Genomic DNA, 21907 nt, shown 5'->3' with positions numbered 1-21907 from the left:
TATGTTTTAGCTTGGAAACTCGCTCAGTGTAGTTCATAAGAACATGAACACGATAGTCACCCACCATTTCCAAGAACCAACTCTGAAGTTTGGAAAAAGAGCCTGCTGGGATTAGCTATGCATATGGATGTCCATCTAAGATTCATTGGCTTTTCAAAGCCTTACTGGATTCAGTTTGTGAACTAAGACCCACACTAGTAGCTATCATTTCAGGCATTTCTCTTGTCTGAGAGTTTACATAATTTAGGATGATTCTCAGTTGTCAGTCATCACTACAGGATGCCAACAAATTTCTTTCCTCTTCTGACAGAGCTTTACTTTACATGCAAAGGACCTTTTTGTTCAGGTGTAGCATCTTTCATAGCTGTTAGAAGACACCCATGTCTTCCAGAAAGTTCCATCCATCAATGATCTGTTCACATGATCTGTTTTCCACCGGAATGATTCCTTTGACTCTCAATTGATTATCTGAATGACAGTGTAATAATAATTATCTCTCTACAAAGAGGGCTTTTGTCTTCCACATCAGTTAGACATGACCATAGAGTTGAAGGCCCATCCACTCCTGTCCAGGATGCTAGGTTAGACACTGGTTTGATAGAAAATTAAAAGATGTATTTTAAGGTAATTCTGTGCTCATTAGGATTCATTACTTCCACAAGAGAGAACAATTATATTGTCCTCTTTATTTGTGCTATGTATCAACAAACATTTTCAAAACATTATTAAATAGCTTACTGAATCCATGTTTGAAAATTCCCAAAATCATCAAAGGTAATGTTGAAAGTGAAGATTCAAAAATCTTCAGTACTTAAAACTCTTCAGAAACTCCTTGAAAAATACACATGTTGACTTCTATTTGGAATCCTAAACGGTTCCACAGTAAAACTGCAAGTGTCAACTAAAGTTTATTGTTCTTTGCTCTTGTTACTATCTTATTATGTTCCTAGAAATGCTTGTTTGGAATAGAAACAAGCAGACTACGATATCAGGACTCAGTCATACATGAGAACAGAAGGAGCAGCTTGAACATTATGAAAGCTGTGGTGGGTTGTTTAGAGTTCTAGAAATCTACTTGATGGTGCACAAAGCATCCTCTTGTGTGGTAACATCATAATCAATGAAATATGCACAAAGTATCATGAGAGAAGTACTTTGCCCTTCCAGGAGCAAAGACTGAAATTGAGTCAATACATTAAAAACAAAAAATCTGTAAGCTGTTAAAACAAAGGCTGAAGAGGTACTAGTGTGTATGCATGTGTGCACGCGTGCTTGTCTGTATCTGTGAGTGGTTTTGTAGGGCTATATTTTGTGGGCTAACTTCTCCCATATGAGGAGAAGTTGTAAGGAAAGTGTCCCCAAATGTAATCAACTGGTTGAAGAACAAGTTAATAGATTTTATTGGTTTGTAATGTAGCATAAATTGGGAAATCAAACAACAAAGAATTCAAAGTCTTTGATTAATTTTTATATGAATATTAAAATAACACTCTTAAAATATGCCACAGTGAAGCAAGACCACCAGGACAGCTTAAATCTATCTTGAAAAACACTGTCCAGTATAATACAGGTAAGTTTAAGAGTAAGTACTCTATTGATTCTATCCCAATCACAAAAAGAATTTTGTTCCTGCTAGAATAGAAACTAAGGAAATCAAATATGCCAATAGTAGTTATAGCCTTTCTTAATTTGCTGCCAAACATTTTTAGGATTCAGATTTATTTAGTAATTGTTTCAAAGAAATTTCAAATTCAAATTTTATCACCTGAAATATGTTTGTTTATTTAAAATGAACTACTGATGCATGTAGTGACTTTTTAGAAGTAAAAAGATTTTTCACCTATTCTACAATGTAGATCCTCTCTAGTTACATAACAGCAAGTTGACTTTGGTATGAAATGGATTTTTACTTAAGTTTTATAATTGATATATATTACTGACTGCATGTTGTTGTATGTGTATCGGTGTCCATAAAATGTGGTCATGTTAAGCAAACAAAAATAGAGTATTCAATTACTTTCACTGTATTTTGAGGACTTAATGTCATTAGGGCACTCTGGATTTTTTTTTTCCATCATAGAATTTCTGAATTTCCACTCATTTGATAATTCATACATTGTCTTCTGGTTATTTTTATTTGTCTTCCATTTAATGTGAATATCCTGATACAATAAATAACTGGCTCAATTAGGAACTTTTAAAAAACTGACTGGTGTGTGAGTTTTGTAGGTAGTGCTGTGGAATGAAAACTGCCATTCTCAGTATTCTTTGCAACAGCCTCCATATGGGCTACTCTGACAGCACCTTTTCCCTGTAGTTCTATTAGTTACCAAATTTATAGTGATACTTGGTTTACATGCTACAAGACATAATTTGCAGAAAAAACTGCCACAGTAGAAGGAAGGTTGAGAAAATCCTATCATCCTGTAGTCATGGCATGGAAGGGCCCATTGGTTCAGTCTGAATATGATTCTCACAGTGGGAGAAATACCACACAGTTTATGCTTTCAGCAACTGTCACCACAGCATCTCTCGCACCTACTTTGACTTTGGAAAACACCAGCCAGAGAATAGTGTAGAGGAATCTAAATGGCTGTCTTCACATAAGCATGTGACAAACATGTGAATATTGTCCCAAACCCCAACGCCTGCCACCTGTGTATATCCATTCATTCTCATGGACATCAGGTCATCTCCCCTGTGTCTCCCTACATCTGATACTGAAACACCCCATTTCCCTGACCATCCCCACTCCCACCTAGTTCTCTCCTTCCATTTTGCTCCTATGACTATTTTATTCTCTGTTCTAAGTCAGGTTCAAACAACTTTGTTTGGTCCTTACCCCTTGTTTATCTCCTGTTGGTCTGTGCAGTATGGTAAGGTTATCCTGTAATTTATTACTAATATCCATTTATAAGTGAATACAAACCATCGATGTTTTGGTTCTGGGTTACTTCATTCAGGATGATAGTCTCAAGTACTATCCTTTTGCCTGCAAAATTCATTATGTCTTTACTATTAATAGTTGAATAGAATTTCATTGTATACACATACCACATTCTCTTTTGCCATTTTTAAAGAATAATTTTTATTTTTAAAATTCTATGTGCACATGTGACCCTTGAAGCCAGAGGAAGGCATTCTCCTAGAGTTGGAGTTTTAGAGACAGTACTGAGAACTGAACAGCAGTCCTCTCAAAGAGCACTGGGTGTGCTTAACTGTTGAGCTGTGTCTCCGGACTACAATTCTTTTTTTTTTTTAATTAATCTAATTGTTTTCAGTCATTCAAATTATTTTTTGAATTTACTTATTTATTTTCTTTATCTGCATTTCAAACTTTGTCCCCTTTCCTCATTTCCCCTCCACCACCACCACCCCAATGCCATCCCTCCTCCCCCTTCCAACTAACCCACCGACTACTGCTTCCCTGTCCTGGCATTCCCCTACACTGGGGCCCATCACAAGCACAAGGGCCTCTCCTCTCCTTGATGTCCCACAAGTCCATTCTCTGTTACATATGTGGCTGGAGCCATGAGTCCCACCATGTGTACTCTTTGGTTGGTGGTTTAGTCCCTGAGAGCTCTGGAGTTACTGGTTGGTTCATATTGTTGTTCCTCCTATGGAGCTGCCAACTCCTTCAGCTCCTTGTGTCCTTTCTTAGCTCCTCCATTGGAGACCCTGTGCTCAGTCCAATGGTTGGCTGTGTGCATTTACCTCTGTATTTGTCAAACACTGCAGAGCCTCCAAGGAGGCAGCTCTATCAGGCTCCTGTCAGCAAGCACTTGTTGGCATCCACAATAGTGTCTGGGTTTGGTAATTGTATATGGACTGGATTCTCTGGTGGGACAGTAACTGGATGGCGTTTCCTTCAGTTTCTGCTCCAAACATTGTCTCTGTATCTCCTCCCATGGGTATTTTGATCCCCCTTCTAAGAAGAACTGAAGTAGTCACACTGTGGTCTTCATTCTACTTGAGCTTCATGTATTCTGTGAATTGTATCTTGGGTATTCTGAACTTCTGGGCTAATATCCATTTATCAGTGAGTACATACCATGTGTGTTCTTTTGTGATTGGGTTACCTCACTCAGGATAATATTTACTAGTTCCATTCATTTGCCTAAGAACTTCATGAATTCATCCTTTTTAATGGCTGAGTAGTAGTCCATTGTGTAAATGTACCACACTTTGTGTATCAATTTCTCTTTTGAAGGACATCTGGGTTCTTTCCATCTTCTGACTACTGTAAATAAGGCTGCTATGAGCATAATGGAGAATGTGTCCCTATTATGTGTTGGAGCATCTTCTGGGTATATACACAGGAGTGATATTGCTGAGTCCTCTGATTAGTACTATGTCCAATTTTCTGAGGAATCACCAAACTGATTTCCAGAGTGGGTGTACCACCTTACAATCCCACCAGCAATGGTAGAATGTTCCTCTTTCTTCACATCCTCACCAACAACTGCTCTCCCCTGAGCTTCTGATCTTAGCCATTCTGAACGGTTATCAGGAGTCTAACATCTTGAGTTCTTAGTATACATTGGATACTAGCCCTCTATCAGCTGTAGAATTAGTAAAGATCTTTTCCCAATCTGTTGATTGCTGTTTTGTCCTATTGACAGTGTCTTTTGCCTTACAGAAGCTTGGCAATTTTATGAGGTCCCATTTGTCAATTCTCAAACTTACAGCACAAGCCATTGCTGTCCTATTGAGGAATTTTTTCCCCCTGTGCCCATATCTTCAATACTTTTCCCCACTTTCTCCTCTATGAGTTTCAGTGTCTCTGGTTTTATGTGGAGTTCCTTGATCCACTTAGACTTGAGGAGATAAGGAGATTAGAATGGATCAATTCGCATTTTTCTACATGATAACAGCCAGTTGTGCCAGCACCATTTGTTGAAAATGCTGTATTTTTTTCCACTGGATGGTTTTGGCTCCAATGTCAAAGATCAAGTGGCCATAGGTGTTTGTGTTCATTTCTGGGTCTTCAGTTCTATTCCATTGGTCTACCTGTCTGTCGCTATCCCAGTACCAGGCAGTTTTTATCACAATTGTTCTGTAGTACAGCTTTAGGTCAGGCATGGTGATTCCACCAGAGATTCTTTTATCACTGAGAAGACTTTTTGCTATCCTAGGTTTTTTGTTATTCTAGGTGAATTTGCAAATTGCTTTTTCTAACTCAGTGAAGATTTCAGTTGGAATTTTGATGGGGATTGCATTGAATCTGTGGATTGCTTTAGGCAGGATAGCCATTTTGACTATATTAATCCTGCCAATGAGCATGGTAGATCTCTCCATCTTCTGGGATTTATCATCCTTTGGAGGACTGGATTTATGGAATCATATTCTGTAAATGTGGTTTTGTCATGGAATACCTTGGTTTCTCAATCTATGGGAATTGAGATTTTTATTGGGTATTGTACCCTGGGCTGGCATTTATGTTCTCTAGGGTCTATATGACATAAGCCCAGGATCTTGTGGCTTTCATATTCTTTGGCGAGAAGTCTGGTGTAATTCTGATAGTTATGCATTTATATATTACTTGACCATTTTCCCTTACTGCTTTTAATATTCTTTCTTTGTTTTATGCATTTGGTGTTTTGATTATTATATGACAGGAGGAATTTTTTTTCTGGTCCAATCTAGTTGGAGTTCTGTAGGCTTCTTGTATGTCCATGGTCACCTCTTTCTTTTGATTACGTAAGTTTTCTTCTGTAGTTTTGTTGAAGTTATTTACTGGCCCTTTAAATTGGGGGTCTTCACTGTCTTCTATACCTATTATCCTTAGGTGTGGTCTCCTCATTTTTTCCTGGATTTCCTGGATGTTTTGGCTTAGGAGTTTTGTTGTTGTTGTTGTTGTTTTTTGCATTTTGCATTGTCTTTGACTGTTGTGTTAATGTTTTCTATGGTATCTTCTGCACCTGAGATTCTCTCTTCTATCTCTTGTATTCTCTCTTCTATCTTCTGCACCTGAGATTCTCTCTTCTATCTCTTTGTTGGTGATGCTTGCATCTATAACTCCTGACCTCTTTCCTAGGTTTTCTATCTCCAGAGCTGTCTCCCTTTGTGGTATCTTCTTTTGTTTCTACTTCTATTTTTGGATCCTGGGTGGTTTTGTTCAATTCCTTTGCCTGTTTGTTTGTTTGTTTCCATGTAATGATTTAAGGGAATTTTGTGTTTTCTCTTTAAGTTCTTTTACCTGTTTTCCGATGTTCTCTTGTATTTCTTTAAGGGACTTATTTATTTCCTCCTGAAAGTCCTCTAACAGCATCATGAGATGTGATTTTCAATCCAAATCTTGCTTTTCCGGTATGTTGGGGTATCCAGGACTTGCTCTTGTGTGAGAACTGGATCCTGATGATGCCATGTAGCCTTGTTTCTGTTGGTTAGGTTCTTGGGCTTGCCTTTTTACTTCTGGTTATCTGAGGTGTTAGTTGGTCTTGCTGTCTCTGGGTTGACCTTGTCCCTCCTGGGGGCCTGTAAGTCTGTGTCAGCACTTCTGGGAGACCAGCTCACCCTGGCAGGGCCCATGCACAGAGGGCTGTGGAACAGCCCCAGCTCCTGGGTGCAGATGGAGGCAGAAAGTACACTGTCTCATCTGTTCTACTGCTTGTGCACTGCTAGCTTTGTGCCCCCCAACCCCCATTAGCACCTTTAAAAGTAGGATTTAAGTTGCAAATGTGGGGATTCAGAATTGAGAAGTCTTCTTGGTGTGTTTTTCTTTGATGAATGTGAAATATCCTTCCCTATCTCTTTTGATTCATTTTGGTTGAAAGTCTCTTTTATTTAGATATTACAATTGCTCCTTAGCTTTCATCCTGAGTACCTTTTCTTGGGAAAACTTTTTACAGTCCTTCATTCTTAGGTGATGTCTCTGTATGTTGGCCAAGGTATGTTTCTTGCATGAAGCAGAATGATAGATGCTGACTTCATATCCAGTCTGTCAGCTTATATCTTTTTATTGTGGAAAATGAGTTTACTGGTGTTGAGAGCTATCAATAACCAATGATTGTTAATTCCTGTTATTTTGATGTATGTGGAGGGAAGATGATTATGTGTTGAGAACACCAATGAAGTTGGTGTTTTGTAAGCTTTTTCTACGTTGGTAGGCATTATTTCTTTAGTTTGGGTGAATTTTCTTCTATGATTTTGTTGAAAATATTTCCTTGTCCTTTGAGCTGGTACTCTCTTGGCTTGTTGTTTATTCCCATTATTCATAAAAAGATTTTTTTTTAGAGTGTCACAGATTACCTGAATACTTTGAGTCAGAAATTGTTTTAGGTTTAACATTTTCTTTTGTTATATCATCTATGCCTGAGATCATCTCTTCCATTATTTTTGCTCTGTTGGCTGTGCTTCTGTCTCTGTTGTCCTTCTTAGGTTTTCCATCTCCAAGGTTCCCTGAGTTTGTATTTTCTTTACTGCTTCTTTTACCATTTGCAGATATTGAATTGTTTTATTCATTTTCTTCACCTGTTTGATTCTATTTTCCTGTATATTTAAGGGATTTATTAATTTCCCTATTTAAAGGCCTCTATCATCTTCATAAGATTGGATTTAAAGACATTTTACTGTGCTTTGATTGTGTTAGGATATCCAGAGCTTGCTATAGTAGAATACCTGGGCTGTGGATATGTCATATTGATTTAGTTCTCTGTGATTGTGTTCTTATGTTGGCCTTTAGCCAACTGGTTATCCCGGGGAGTTTCTGTCACAGGCGTTTGAGGTGGGCTGCCTTTGCCTGGACATTGGAAATCAGGTGACAGTGTATGTCTCCAGGAAACTGGGCAGAGCATTGGATGTTCCTGGTACAGCAGGCCTGCTTAATGTGGGTTTAATTGTAGCCAAAGACTGGCACTCAGGGGAGAACATCTTGAAGCTCAGCTCTGGACTTTACTCTTTTTAGGGGAGGGGTTGAGACATGGTCTCACTAAATATAGCTCTGTTTGTCCAGGGAGTCACAGTTTCTCCATCTGCTTTTGCCTCCTAAGTGTTGAGATTCAAATTGTGTGCCACCAGACTCAATCTATAATTCTTTTCAGAACCATTAGCCTAGAGTTAAAAAGAATCTCAAGAAGTTATTTTTGAAACAGTTGTTTATTCTGGTCAGGATTGTCCTCGCTATCAGACTGTGAGAGTTCATTTAGGATCATTACAAATGTGTATGTGTGTATATTGTTAGGCATTAATGTTTGATAAATTATTGTCATCTTTAATTTGAAATATACAGGGAATGAATATTTCTATGCAAAGTAATTTGCTAAAAGTGGATATTTACTCTTGAATAGTCTCTAGATTGGTCTCATAGAAATTGATACTAACAATGAGTCTGATCGTTTTTATATGTAATGTTTTTCTATAGTTGTAATAAAATATATTTTGTTTTTCCTTTCAGAAGTCTTATATTTTAAAGAAAAAAGGCCTTTGTCCTGGTAAGGTTTAACAATTCATTAGTAGTAGGTAAATTCAAAAATAAGAAGCAAATTCTTGTTGTGAGTACTTTGAGACCTGTGTCTTACAAGTCCCACAATATTATGAATATATGTTTTAGCTTGGAAACTCGCTCAGTGTAGTTCATAAGAACATGAACACGATAGTCACCCACCATTTCCAAGAACCAACTCTGAAGTTTGGAAAAAGAGCCTGCTGGGATTAGCTATGCATATGGATGTCCATCTAAGATTCATTGGCTTTTCAAAGCCTTACTGGATTCAGTTTGTGAACTAAGACCCACACTAGTAGCTATCATTTCAGGCATTTCTCTTGTCTGAGAGTTTACATAATTTAGGATGATTCTCAGTTGTCAGTCATCACTACAGGATGCCAACAAATTTCTTTCCTCTTCTGACAGAGCTTTACTTTACATGCAAAGGACCTTTTTGTTCAGGTGTAGCATCTTTCATAGCTGTTAGAAGACACCCATGTCTTCCAGAAAGTTCCATCCATCAATGATCTGTTCCCATGATCTGTTTTCCACCGGAATGATTCCTTTGACTCTCAATTGATTATCTGAATGACAGTGTAACTAATAATTATCTCTCTACAAAGGGGGTTTTGTCTTCCACATCAGTTAGACATGACCATAGAGTTGAAGGCCCATCCACTCCTGTCCAGGATGATAGGTTAGACACTGGTTTGATAGAAAATGAAAAGTTGTATTTCAAGGTAATTCTGTGCTCATTAGGATTCATTACTTCCACAAGAGAGGACAATTATATTGTCCTCTTTATTTGTGCTATGTATCAACAAACATTTTCAAAACATTATTAAATAGCTTACTGAATCCATGTTTGAAAATTCCCAAAATCATCAAAGGTAATGTTGAAAGTGAAGATTCAAAAATCTTCAGTACTTAAAACTCTTCAGAAACTCCTTGAAAAATACACATGTTGACTTCTATTTGGAATCCTAAACGGTTCCACAGTAAAACTGCAAGTGTCAACTAAAGTTTATTGTTCTTTGCTCTTGTTACTATCTTATTATGTTCCTAGAAATGCTTGTTTGGAATAGAAACAAGCAGACTACGATATCAGGACTCAGTCATACATGAGAACAGAAGGAGCAGCTTGAACATTATGAAAGCTGTGGTGGGTTGTTTAGAGTTCTAGAAATCTACTTGATGGTGCACAAAGCATCCTCTTGTGTGGTAACATCATAATCAATGAAATATGCACAAAGTATCATGAGAGAAGTACTTTGCCCTTCCAGGAGCAAAGACTGAAATTGAGTCAATACATTAAAAATAAAAATTCTGTAAGCTGTTAAAACAAAGGCTGAAGAGGTACTAGTGTGTATGCATGTGTGCACGCGTGCTTGTCTGTATCTGTGAGTGGTTTTGTAGGGCTATATTTTGTGGGCTAACTTCTCCCATATGAGGAGAAGTTGTAAGGAAAGTGTCCCCAAATGTAATCAACTGGTTGAAGAACAAGTTAATAGATTTTATTGGTTTGTAATGTAGCATAAATTGGGAAATCAAACAACAAAGAATTCAAAGTCTTTGATTAATTTTTATATGAATATTAAAATAACACTCTTAAAATATGCCACAGTGAAACAAGACCACCAGGATAGCTTAAATCTATCTTGAAAAACACTGTCCAGTATAATCCAGGTAAGTTTAAGAGTAAGTACTCTATTGATTCTATCCCAATCACAAAAAGAATTTTGTTCCTGCTAGAATAGAAACTAAGGAAATCAAATATGCCAATAGTAGTTATAGCCTGTCGCGCCCGCTCTCGACCAGCAAGAATGACGCGACCACCAGTCCTTCTAACAGCAGTTTATTCAGTCCTGATTCTTCTTGTTTATATCTCCCCTGAACCCTGGGTCTCTCACTCCTTTTTTACTCTCTCTCATCCACGCACCGCAGGCCACGCCCCCTTGCCAGTCACGAGGCTTCAGCTAATCAGGGCAGCAGGGGCAAATCTCCACCAAATTGGATTCACCTGTATCCTGGTACACCTGCGCAGCACTCAAGATGTTTGTGTCTTATATGAGGAAGTCAGGTGCAAGTCATATGACTTAGCTGCAGTCCCTGGCGCCTTTGGGACTGCCCCCACACCCGCTCCCCACAATAGCCTTTCTTAATTTGCTGCCAAACATTTTTAGGATTCAGATTTATTTAGGAATTGTTTGAAAGAAACTTCAAATTCAAGTTGTATCACCTGAAATATGTTTGTTTATTTAAAATGAACTACTGATGCATGTAGTGTCTTTTTAGAAGTAAAAAGATTTTTCACCTATTCTACAATGTAGATCCTCTCTAGTTACATAACAGCAAGTTGACTTTGGTATGAAATGAATTTTTACTTCAGTTTTATAATTGATATATATTACTGACTGCATGTTGTTGTATGTGTATCGGTGTCCATAAAATGTGGTCATGTTAAGCAAACAAAAATAGAGTATTTAATTACTTTCACTGTATTTTGAGGACTTAATGTCTTTAGGGCACTCTGGATTTTTTTTCCATCATAGAATTTCTGAATTTCCACTCATTTGATAATTCATACATTGTCTTCTGGTTATTTTTATTTGTCTTCCATTTAATGTGAATATCCTGATACAATAAATAACTGGCTCAATTAGGAACTTTAAAAAAACTGACTGGTGTGTGAGTTTTGTAGGTAGTGCTGTGGAATGAAAACTGCCATTCTCAGTATTCTATGCAACAGCCTCCATATGGGCTACTCTGACAGCACCTTTTCCCTGTAGTTCTATTAGTTACCAAATTTATACTGATACTTGGTTTACATGCTACAAGACATAATGTGCAGAAAAAACTGCCACAGTAGAAGGAAGGTTGAGAAAATCCTATCATCCTGTAGTGCATGGCATGGAAGGGCCCATTGGTTCAGTCTGAATATGATTCTCACAGTGGGAGAAATACCACACAGTTTATGCTTTCAGCAACTGTCACCACAGTATCTCTCGCACCTACTTTGACTTTGGAAAACACCAGCCAGAGAATAGTGTAGAGGAATCTAAATGGCTGTCTTCACATAAGCATGGGATGAAATACTATTAGTGTAATGTGGGTGAGCTTCTTTTAAGTTATTTCAGCATTAGAGCTTTCTTCTGGTGATAAGGATTGACAGAGGCCCCATACATGAGTAGCATAAGGTCCTCCAGAGGTCCACTTTCTCAGCCCATTTCTTGTTTGGGACAAAGGCTGTGCTCTGGCCATGGGCAATGTCCAGCAGGGTACAGTGGAGTTTTACATATTGCAAAGGAAGTAAACAAGAATTGTTTATTTGTTAGCTGGTTTGCTGAGCAGGCTTTTTCCATACAGTGAAACCTGAGTCACTCAATGGTTTATATGCAGAAATAAATTTAAAAAAAAAAGTTTCGTGTGAGGCATTAGTCCCTTGGAATTACTGCTTCATTGTGTCTTCCATGCTTCTCTCTGGAGTAATACTTCAGTTTGCATAGCTACTAAGGGGGTCTTTCCAGCAGCTCATGCCATGGGAAGCAATGGAAGTTGATGCTGAGCTTCTTTGCATTGCACATGAGCTAGGGACCAGTGCTAGAACTGAGGGCCTTTAGCATCTTCCTCAGAAGATCTAGAGTAGAGTAACACACTGATCTCTCTAGAGCTTTGTCATACTTGCAGCTGGAAATCCTTTGCAAAGGGCTTTGGGTCTCCTGTATTTGGCTATGTTGCATAGCCATAGACTGAGCTTCCCTGTTGTAGGAATGGATATTTCCCCTCAGTGAAGGAAGTTCAAGTCAATACTTGGAGAAGTCCCTTCACTTCTGTCCAAGATGAGTTCGCTCACTTAGAGTTGTGCCAGCATCCCTAGGGCAGAGACAGAAAGCAGCAATGGCAACAATATTCACTGTGGAATAACACTTCAGGCTAAGATGACACTTTTTGTGTCTGATAGGGCTCAGGATTGTAGGTATTTTGCACAATTAATTATAAATAGTAACTTTAGATAAAATTTTCTTTTTTTATTTTAAAAATACAAGAATGAGGACAGGAAGAGTTCTAGTATATTTATTGCTTACAAATCAATATTCATCTTAAAAGCTTTTCATAAATGGTGTCAAAGCATATCAGGTCACAAAAATATTTGCTTCGGCACTGGCTACCATTGTTTAATGACAAATTTTGCCTCCCTCTTTTGTAGTTAATGAGAAAATTACAAGAAGAACATCACTGTGGTAAGAATGTAGTGTGCATTTTATAATACATTAATCTGTAGAAAATATAACATTCAGAGCCTGACACTGTCTTTGCCTCTGTGTAAGACAATTTCAGCTCTTTATTTTTCTATAATCACAAGCTGAATAATTATTTATAGAGCAAACCATGTTGAAATTACTGATGATATCTCTCATGCAGCATGAAAGCTGAAAAGGATCCATAGTTAGGTGGAAGATCCAATGGATAAAGTGCTTGCTATGCATGTGTGAGAATGAGAGTTTGGATGCCCAGAATCCACATGAGATCTGACAGTCTCATGTGCTGCTGTATGCTGGGGCCCTTATGGTGAGACTGGAGGTGGTGTCAGAGAATCCCTAAAGTTTACTGGATAGTTAGCCTGGGGTTTTTCTCCATGAACAAGAGATCCAGCCACACATCTAATGTTGAAAGAAGGTTGCATATTTGCATTCTAATGGCTCCCTGACAAACCTCCCATTGTTGTTTCTAGGTGTTCAAAAGGAGAAGATGTCAGGTATACTTCCTGTATCAAGGTAAAATGCTTCTCTGTGAAATCAAGTTTCTTATGAATTGTCTTAATTCAGCAGTAGTCTAACTATCCCAGGTTTATATGGAAAAGGTGATTCAGAGAAAACCATATTGTAGATGTGGAACTTTCTATCAATTGCAAGTGAGCAGTAAGTCCTTATAGGTAGTAGTGGCCCAATATGAGAATGGACTCAAGAGACATAGGGAGTGAAGACTGAGTGCAGGTCTCACATAATAGAAGGTGTTTGATGTTTGACAAAGTAATGTTTGCAGAAATGAATACACATTAGACTGATTTAAAAATGTGACCGTGATAATAGACCAGAATACCATTTAGTAAGTCCAGATATTTCAATGATCCAGCAATCTCCAAAGTGCCTTTACCCCCAGCAGAATGCCCATAAGTTTTATCTACCCTTGGGCACTCCTATTTCAGGATCATATATGAGAGGCTCTCTTTGGTTTCTCTCTTTCATCTGTTTTTAGACTGAGAAGAAATTGTGGATATTTAGCAATTATGTTCATCAAATTTGCCTTATGAAGAGATTAGAGTATTTTCTATTTGATTCTTATAAGGGTATGTTGAAAGTTCTTCATCTAGTTAAAAAATAACTTTCCTTCCCCAGTTAGCCAGCATTTCTAGAAGCAGAGAGTCAATTGCTATATAAGTCCATATAAGTTCTTCTTTTTCTTATTTTTGAAATATACATGTATATTCTTTGTGCCATATTCAAACACTTAAAATATTGTAGTGTTTTATTTAGATACATCCATATTCAGTATGAGGCTACTTAATCACTATGAGATACTGGAGTTTAGGAAACTTGTTTCTGTATAACCTGTAACCCTAGAGTGAGGGGATGTGTGACTGATAAGTGACATTTTAATGATTTTTGAATGTGATTAAGTGATCCAATGTGTTTCTATAAAGTAGTTCCACAGGTACTATGATAAGGATTGCAGTGGCAATTTAACTGGCATTTATTTAAAATGGTAAACTGTGAATTTTGTTCCTCCCAGCAATGGAGGAGAAAGAATGCCAAAAGAGGTTTTAGCAATATTAATGATCATCTTATATAAGATGGAGAAAATTTGGCACATAATGAATTAAGCTTAGTCTCAACCCGGAAGAACAATATCTTGTTTCTCATTTCATGATTTTCTCTTAATCTAGTCTAGCCTAAATATTTTTACATTTGATGATATCCTAGCAATTTGAAAATAGATAAGCGTATTAGAAAATATTTCATGTGTAATTACAGTTTTTAATTATCATGTGTCAATACCCCATGATTACTAAGAAGTAAAGTTGATTTGAAAGCATGCACCCCAAAAGAAAAGAGTTAATTTCACAACCAAACAAAAAGTTAACTCTATACCTTTGCATTGCTGGAAGAATCTAGCAAAACTTTACATAGACCACAGAGGAGGATGCAAAAGGATTTTGTGGGTTTTTGGAGTTCTGGAGTTTATGTGTGTTCTTGGGGAGAGCCAATAACTAACACTTATGAAGAAAAAGCATCCCTAATGTTAATTCTCCCCAATTTGATAAGTAACATATTTGCTTGTTATGGAGGAAAATGTTGGATGTGTGTGCCTGTGGTTGAGTACTGCAAGTAGTGTCAGGGAAGAGAAACTGAGCTTGAACAGTCCCCTCCTCTCCTTCATATCCTCACTCCTTGTCAGGCCCTGTATTAGGTAGTGCTTCCCTACCTCCCTAATGCTGTGACCCTTTCTTTAATAGAGTTCCTCATGTTGTGGTGACTCCCAACCATAAAATTGTTTTTGTTGCTGCTCCATAACTGTAGGTTTGATAATGTTATCAGTTGTAATGTCCTATCAGTGTTTTCAGACTTTCTTAGGCAACTTGTATGAGCCTGTTCTGTGCACCTCCTCCAATTGGTCATGACAGATAGGTTGAGAACCACTGTGTTAAAATGTAAGTGTTAGGAAATTAGACTATGGAAACAACAAGAAAGAAACCAAAAAAATGGGCATGTTTGTAACACAGTGAGAAGAATTCATAAAATGACAAAAAGTAAATAATACAGGCTCCTGGAAGTAGGTACAGTCAACATGGAAGCAACCAATACTTGTGTTTCTCTTCTTAGATCGACTGACTTTAAGTGTGTGAATGCTTTGCATGTGTATTCTTTCTGTGTCCCATGTGTGTGTGCGTCGCACAGACATCAGAAGAGGTTATTTCTTCTCATGGACTTGGTGTTCCAGAATTTTGTGAGCAAACGTTTATGTATTACAAATCAAACCCAGGTGCTATGCAAGAACAATACATGTTAAAAACTCCTCAACCCTGTTTTCTAGCTCCTACAGTGAATATGTTTGATATGAAAACGATTAAAAGTATCATAAGGGGAAATAAGTAGTCAGTCTTAGGATAATTGTTAACTTCCTGGACCCAGGCCTCAGCCTTCACATTTTACCTATTGAAGTCCAAAGGACTAATAGGCAGGGTGTGCACAATAGGAGGCTCGGTATGCTGGGCACACCTTTAATTCATGAACCCACAAATCAGGCAGGATTGTCTTTGTCAGTTCAAGGACACCCTGTTCATAATTGATATGGGAAGTAGAGGAAGGCAAAGGGAATTGTGGGTATCAAATGATAACTAATAGGAGTCAGTCTTCTCCTTCCACAATTTCAGACTCAGGTATCAAGTTCAAGATGTTTGTCATGGTGACAAGTACCTTTATCTACTTAGCCATCTCGATGACCCTGATTTACACACTGTCTGAAAATGCTTTAGCATGAATACACATACACGCGCACACACACACACACACACACACACACACAGAGACACACACAGAGTATATAAAAAGTGTGTGTGTGTCTTTATAACATTACACACCTCTTACCCAGTGCATGGGAGGGTCAGACAGAGAGAGATGACTTCTCCTGGGTTTTAATACTGGGCCACACTTAGGGAGAGGGTTTAACATTCGGGATATGGCCTAGGTAGCACAAGGTTGTCAGTGGTAGGTTTTCATGGTTATGACTACATGTGGTACCAGTTCTGTGTTATTTGTTTCCTGGTCTACCAGCATGTGAGAAGCAGTAGAATAGTGCCACAAACTGGGACACCCTGTTGCCTTGCTGGAAGTAACTGACTGACTTTCCCATCAGACATTTTGTCAGAGCAACTACAGAAACAAGTAAAAGAATAATAGCCCTCTTTTCTGTTTTAATCCCCACTGAGAAGTTACAAAGCAAACAGGAGGGTCTGTTTGCAGATCTTACTCACAGCACTTCCTCCACTGCCTACTGTTAACAGCTAACTAATTATCTTAATGTAATGCCTCTAAATTCACCATTAAGAAAGGGGCAGATTAGATGTAAGTATTAGACCCAGTGAAACCTTTAGAAACTGTAAACTTCATATTGTCAGAAACCAAACTCAACTAACTGTTCCTTCTTTTTAGCCTAGCTCAATTTAGTTTTCAAGTTAATATTAGCTACAATATGTGATGAACCGAGTAAATTTTGTTCTAGAGAGAACTAAGCAAGAAGGTAGAACTCAGGTAATTTTCGAACACAGAAATTTTCTTGGCAATCATCTTCTAGTTCAGTGAAAAGCCGTTAGAGTTTTCAAAACTAACATTCCTAATACAAACACATTTCCCCTAAATAGAATTTTTATGATGATACAGAATGTACATAATAATGGTGAAGCATATGGTAACCACAGATTAGTTACAGTTGACATGAAATGAAGCAACTTCTTTTATATACCAATTATTAGAATACAATCCACAATATCATTAAAGCAGTGATATATGCCAGGCACAACTTAGCCAAAGGTAGTTTCCATTCTTCAAAGAAATGAATTATGTGATTGAAATAAAATAGATGCTATTTTCTGATATTAAGCTTGCATAAAATCAAACTAACACAAACGTCCCAGAAGCCTATGTGGCAATTGCAGTGTAATACGTATAAAATTAAAAAAAAATGGACCTGAGGTAGATAATAACAATTCTCTATTGCATGCTAAGAGAATACCCAATATAAGTCTTTATGAAGAGGTACAGCCAGACAGGGGTGACAATGACACAGGCATGTTTCAAAGAGGCTAACTAGCTTGGGGCAAAGGAAATGTTCTCATGTCAATGAGAAATTCATACTTTTCTCCATTTCATTTGCATTGTAAACGGGTAACAACCTAGCGTTCTCTCTCTCTCCCTCTCCCTCTCTCCCTCTCTCTCTCTCTCTTCCCTTTATTTTAAAACTAGAATATAAATGCATAATATATATACATATATATACACATATTCATATACACATATATATGTATAAAAACATACACACATACATGGACTCATGCATGTATATATACATAAAATATAGCAACCAGGTGGCTCAGTGGGTTAGTGACTTGCCTTGGAACCCTAATAAGCTGAATTTCATCCTGAAAAAAGGAAAAAGCCTGTAATCTCTGCACCCCTAAATCCAGATTGGAGACTAAGAGAGTAGAACAGCCCTGAAAGACAAGCTAGACAGATTAGACCATAGAGAGAAGCAGAAATGGTCAGAGCCTCTTTCTAACTCTGTGGAAGAAGATATCCAGCTCCTGAAATTTCTCTCCAGTCTATACACACACACAAACACACACACACACACACACACACACACACACACACACACACACACACAAACACACATACAGAAACACACAAGAGAGAGAGAGAGACACAGAGACAGAGAGAAGGAGGGGAGAAATACACACACAAGCATAACATAAGCAGAGTAATGTAACCACATGTGCACAAACCCCTGAGATAAAGATTATTTTGAATCATGAATTTAAGTATACTGGTAAATAAATGCTGTTAATATACACCTGTTGTGTGACTAACAATTCAGGGAAATCTCTTCAGGGTCCTCTCCTTTATCTTCAGTGTTATCTTCATGGAAGTGGCAATTGTCCTGGAAATTTAATTTTGCATCATATGGTCCTTTATTCTTCTTTAATAATTGTCTCAAGCATGTTTACACAATGAGGAAGGGGATAATGAGTCCGGTAACACGTGGTGTATGAAAACGTGCCTATGTCTGAAAATTCCACATACTTTGCTGTATTCAAGTCTGTTTCTCAGTGGATCCAGTGAACTAAATTCTAACATTTGAACAGTTTGAAGACACAGAGATTGCATGCTTCCTCATCCTTTCCCTTTGATCAACAGTGCTGCTTAACTCATTTTGTTGAACCTTCTCTGTGTTATATTGTTTGATGATGCAGAGAATGTTTTGGAGTGTGACTTTTTCATGTAAGTAGCATATCCCATCCTCAAACCTGGTACTGAAGGGCAAAAGTTGACTGCTAAGTTATGAATTTCATGGAGGTGTAAGGAGCAACAAATATATGGAGACCTTATTTGCCATGCCGCATCAAATCCACTTCCAACACTCACATTTCCTAAGTGTATCTGGTTGAAGCAGTGAGTGCTCTGGGTAGCCTATCTAAGCTAGCATTATGGAATTTGATCACTTGTTTTATGACCAAATCCACTGGGCAAAGCCCCTTCACAGCTTGGAATGAATCCTTCAGACATTTGAAGTCACTCCTACTGTACCTAGATAATGGTTATGTTAGTTACTTTCTATGGCTGTAAGAAAAGACCATGAGAAAGACAACTTCCAGAAGAAAGGGTGTGTTTGAAGTTGGGTTCATGGTTCCAGTGGGATGCACACATCACCATCATGGCTCAGGCAGCAGGCATGGTACTGAAGCAGCAGCAGAATGATCACATATTGACCTACACAGGAAAGAGAGAACTTTACGAGAATGGCACCTGTCTAGTGTAATCTTAAAGCCCATCCCAGTTACACATATCCAACAAAAAGGCCACAACTTCTAATCCTTTCCAGAATAGGTCAGCCATCTGGAGAGCAAGCATTATATGACCCTATGGGCCTCTGACATTCAAGCCACCACAGAGGTGCTGGATCAAGTCATTATATTCATCCTCTCTGTGTAACAACAGTCATGGTGATGCAGGATAGTTGATCATGCTGTGCTTGTGTTTGATTGTGTTGTTTACTCAATAAACTCTTGTCTAGTTATTGTGTGACTCAGCCTTTGCACCAAACTTTAATCCCTCTAGCCAGAATACAGACACCTCCTTAGTAAACACCCTTAATCCTAAATAATCAAGGTAAAGTTAGTTTGTAGAATGAAGCACCTTGTCTGAAAGTGAGGTCTAATTGCATGGCAGAGAAGTTGATGAATCAGAGAAAGTTTTGATTAAATAGGATGTGTCTAACTCTCTCAAGAAGAAAGGAAAGGGAAGCTACTTGAGAGGTAGTGCAGAGAGAAACAGAGAGAGGAGGCATTTTTACCCAGAAAGTTTTAGAGAGATTCATTGAAGAGAGAACCAGCAAGACACGGGTGAAGGCAGAATGAACCAGAGAATATGAAGGAGTCAGAAGATTAGGAAAAAATTGCTAGTTAGTTTGAGGTCAAGCAGAACAAAAAAACATCAGAGGCCAAGAGAGAATCCAGGCTGAATCAGTTAGCATGGGGAGCAGCTTTGAGCTAGAACACCTGAGTTGAACCAGTCAGCCAGAGATGAAAAAGAACCAGAAATAACGGTGTGCTTATTCAGCAGTAAGTATGAGAGGCTGACAATATTCTAGGCCTATGCTAAGTTTCACAGAGGCGAGAAGCTTCCAGGACTAGGCCTAGGTTATCACTCAGATGGAGGTAGCTAGCATCAAAGATTACAATTACACCTAGTGCATAAAAGTTACTTTGACATAGAGTTAACAGGTGAGATTTTGGAAGGCATATATAGAATCCATAAATGGAACTCAGCAATTCCCCTCTGCTATAGGTAGTGACATACTTTATTCATGCATTTCACAATTCAGCCCCACTGTTCTGATATCCCAGGTATCTAATGGACAACTGTAGAAGATCATTCATTGGGGAAGGGTTAGTGTAGTGCAGAAGAGAGAGGTTCCTTTTGTTCTCAAAGCACCTCACTGCCCTATTAACTTCATCTGGCTGGAATTCAAAATTCAGGTCATAAAGACAGGAGAGGACACATTTTGTCCTTTCTTTTTATGTCTTTCCATTTTGTAGAGAATGATGATGTGAGGTAGCAAAGAGCAGAAGATAAAAGCATAACACTAAGCAGGTCCCCACCAAAGATTTCTAGATACGCTGGGCCTTTTACTCATCATGCAGAAAGGAAGCAGAGGTTGCTGAATATCAGATAGTGTCCTTAGTGATGAAGGTGGTCTGAATACAGAAACATTTTGGGGACTGTAAATCAAGATTCTGACATTAGCAGACAGGTGATAAAATGAATAAAATCAGTGAAACTTTAAATCAAAAGTAACATTGCCAATTTTCCTTATAGGTGCGAGGAAATAAACCACCTATTTTCCGTCCCTTTCCTCGGAAGCATAGAATTCATGTGCTTGAGGCTCCTGGTGACATTGAGCCAACTCATTCCATCTGTGCTGCTGACAGCAGGGCTCCTGCTGAATTTGAGCCAAATTCTTCCACCTGTGCTGCTGTCAATGGGGCTCCTGCTGCTGATGAGCCAACTACTTCTTCCCAGTGTGCTCCTGACTGTGAGGATCCTGCAGTCATTGAGCCAACTCATTCCACCTGTGCTGCTGACAGCAGGGCTCCTGCTGATGCTGAGCCAAATTCTTCCACCTGTGCTGCTGTCAATGGGGCTCCTGCTGATGTTGAGCCAACTACTTCCCAGTGTGCTCCTGACTGTGAGGATCCTGCAGTCATTGAGCCAACTCATTCCACCTGTGCTGCTGACAGCAGGGCTCCTGCTGACATAGAACCAACTCCTTCACAACTTGCTCCTGACAGGGGTGCTCCTGCTGATGTTGAGCCAACTCATTCCACCTGTGCTGCTGACACCAGGATTCCTGCTGACATAGAACCAAGTCCTTCACAATGTGCTCCTGACAGTCCTGCTCCTTCTGATATTGGTAAAATTCCTTCCCCATGTCCTTCTGACAGTTCTGAATCTGATGAAAAATATGACTCAGAAACAGGTAGTGACATTGGGTTGGACTTCATAACTGATTCAGATTTTTACATGGAGCATGCAAGGGCCACACCCCATTGTGACCCAGAGCCTACTCCTGGTACCTGCACTTACTGTTCCCTAGATTCCATTGAAAGAACTGACCTGAATGTTCTGACACTGCTTGGAGCATAAGACAAGTATGCTATTCTTTCTTCAGGTGAGGAACCCAGTCCTGTTGCTGACCTAGATGAAGATATAGCTGAGGATTTTTATGACGCTTTAGAGTCAGCTGATCTCACTGGCCATAGCGGGTCCACTGTCCAGGTACCTGGTTTTCTTTGGGAACCAGATATGCTACTGCTGCCAGTAATGCCCTTGATGTGGTTTCTTACATTCCTGTTATCAATGATGATGTGGATTAGAAATGGAATTCGCAAGTGTGCTATGAAGAAAATGGCCAAGGACCTCCCTCCAAGAGAAAAGATAAACCCGGTAAGGTGGACCACAGTAGTTGCTTAAAATAGATGAACTTTTATTTTAGATAGAAAAGTAGATATCTTTGATACTAATAGTCATGATTAATACATTTCATGCTATTTGAGCATTACCTAGAATCAGAAAACATTGTTTCCTTTTCCCAACTTATTGAAAATACTTCACATAGTGTAACAAAACCAGTTTAGACCAACACAAC

General features: G+C 38.5%; 1 protein-coding gene across 3 annotated transcripts in view; it reads left to right on the top strand.

The window, feature by feature from the left end:
- Gm7697 (predicted gene 7697) overlaps positions 1-21907 on the top strand; it is a 49332-nt gene that overhangs the window by 27053 nt on the left and 372 nt on the right. The window contains exons 7-11 of one of the 3 annotated variants that reach the window (XR_003947395.1): positions 8396-10111; positions 12633-12666; positions 13158-13200; positions 20578-21172; positions 21431-21705. Coding sequence is in view for 1 of the 3 variants with exons in the window: in XM_977914.7 (XP_983008.3) it covers positions 1509-1570; positions 12633-12666; positions 13158-13236 (175 nt within the window). In the remaining 2 variants the exon portion in view is untranslated. Of the gene's footprint in view, positions 1-1508; positions 1571-8395; positions 10112-12632; positions 12667-13157; positions 20322-20577; positions 21173-21430; positions 21706-21907 lie in introns of those variants that run through there. The other 2 variants (XR_870489.3, XM_977914.7) reach the window with 2 other exon arrangements.

Source organism: Mus musculus, chromosome 8, assembly GCF_000001635.26.
Source record: "Mus musculus strain C57BL/6J chromosome 8, GRCm38.p6 C57BL/6J".
NCBI lineage: Eukaryota > Metazoa > Chordata > Mammalia > Rodentia > Muridae > Mus > Mus musculus.
The sequence above is the reverse complement of the archived record's forward strand: the minus strand, read 5'-3'. Positions and strand labels throughout refer to the sequence as shown.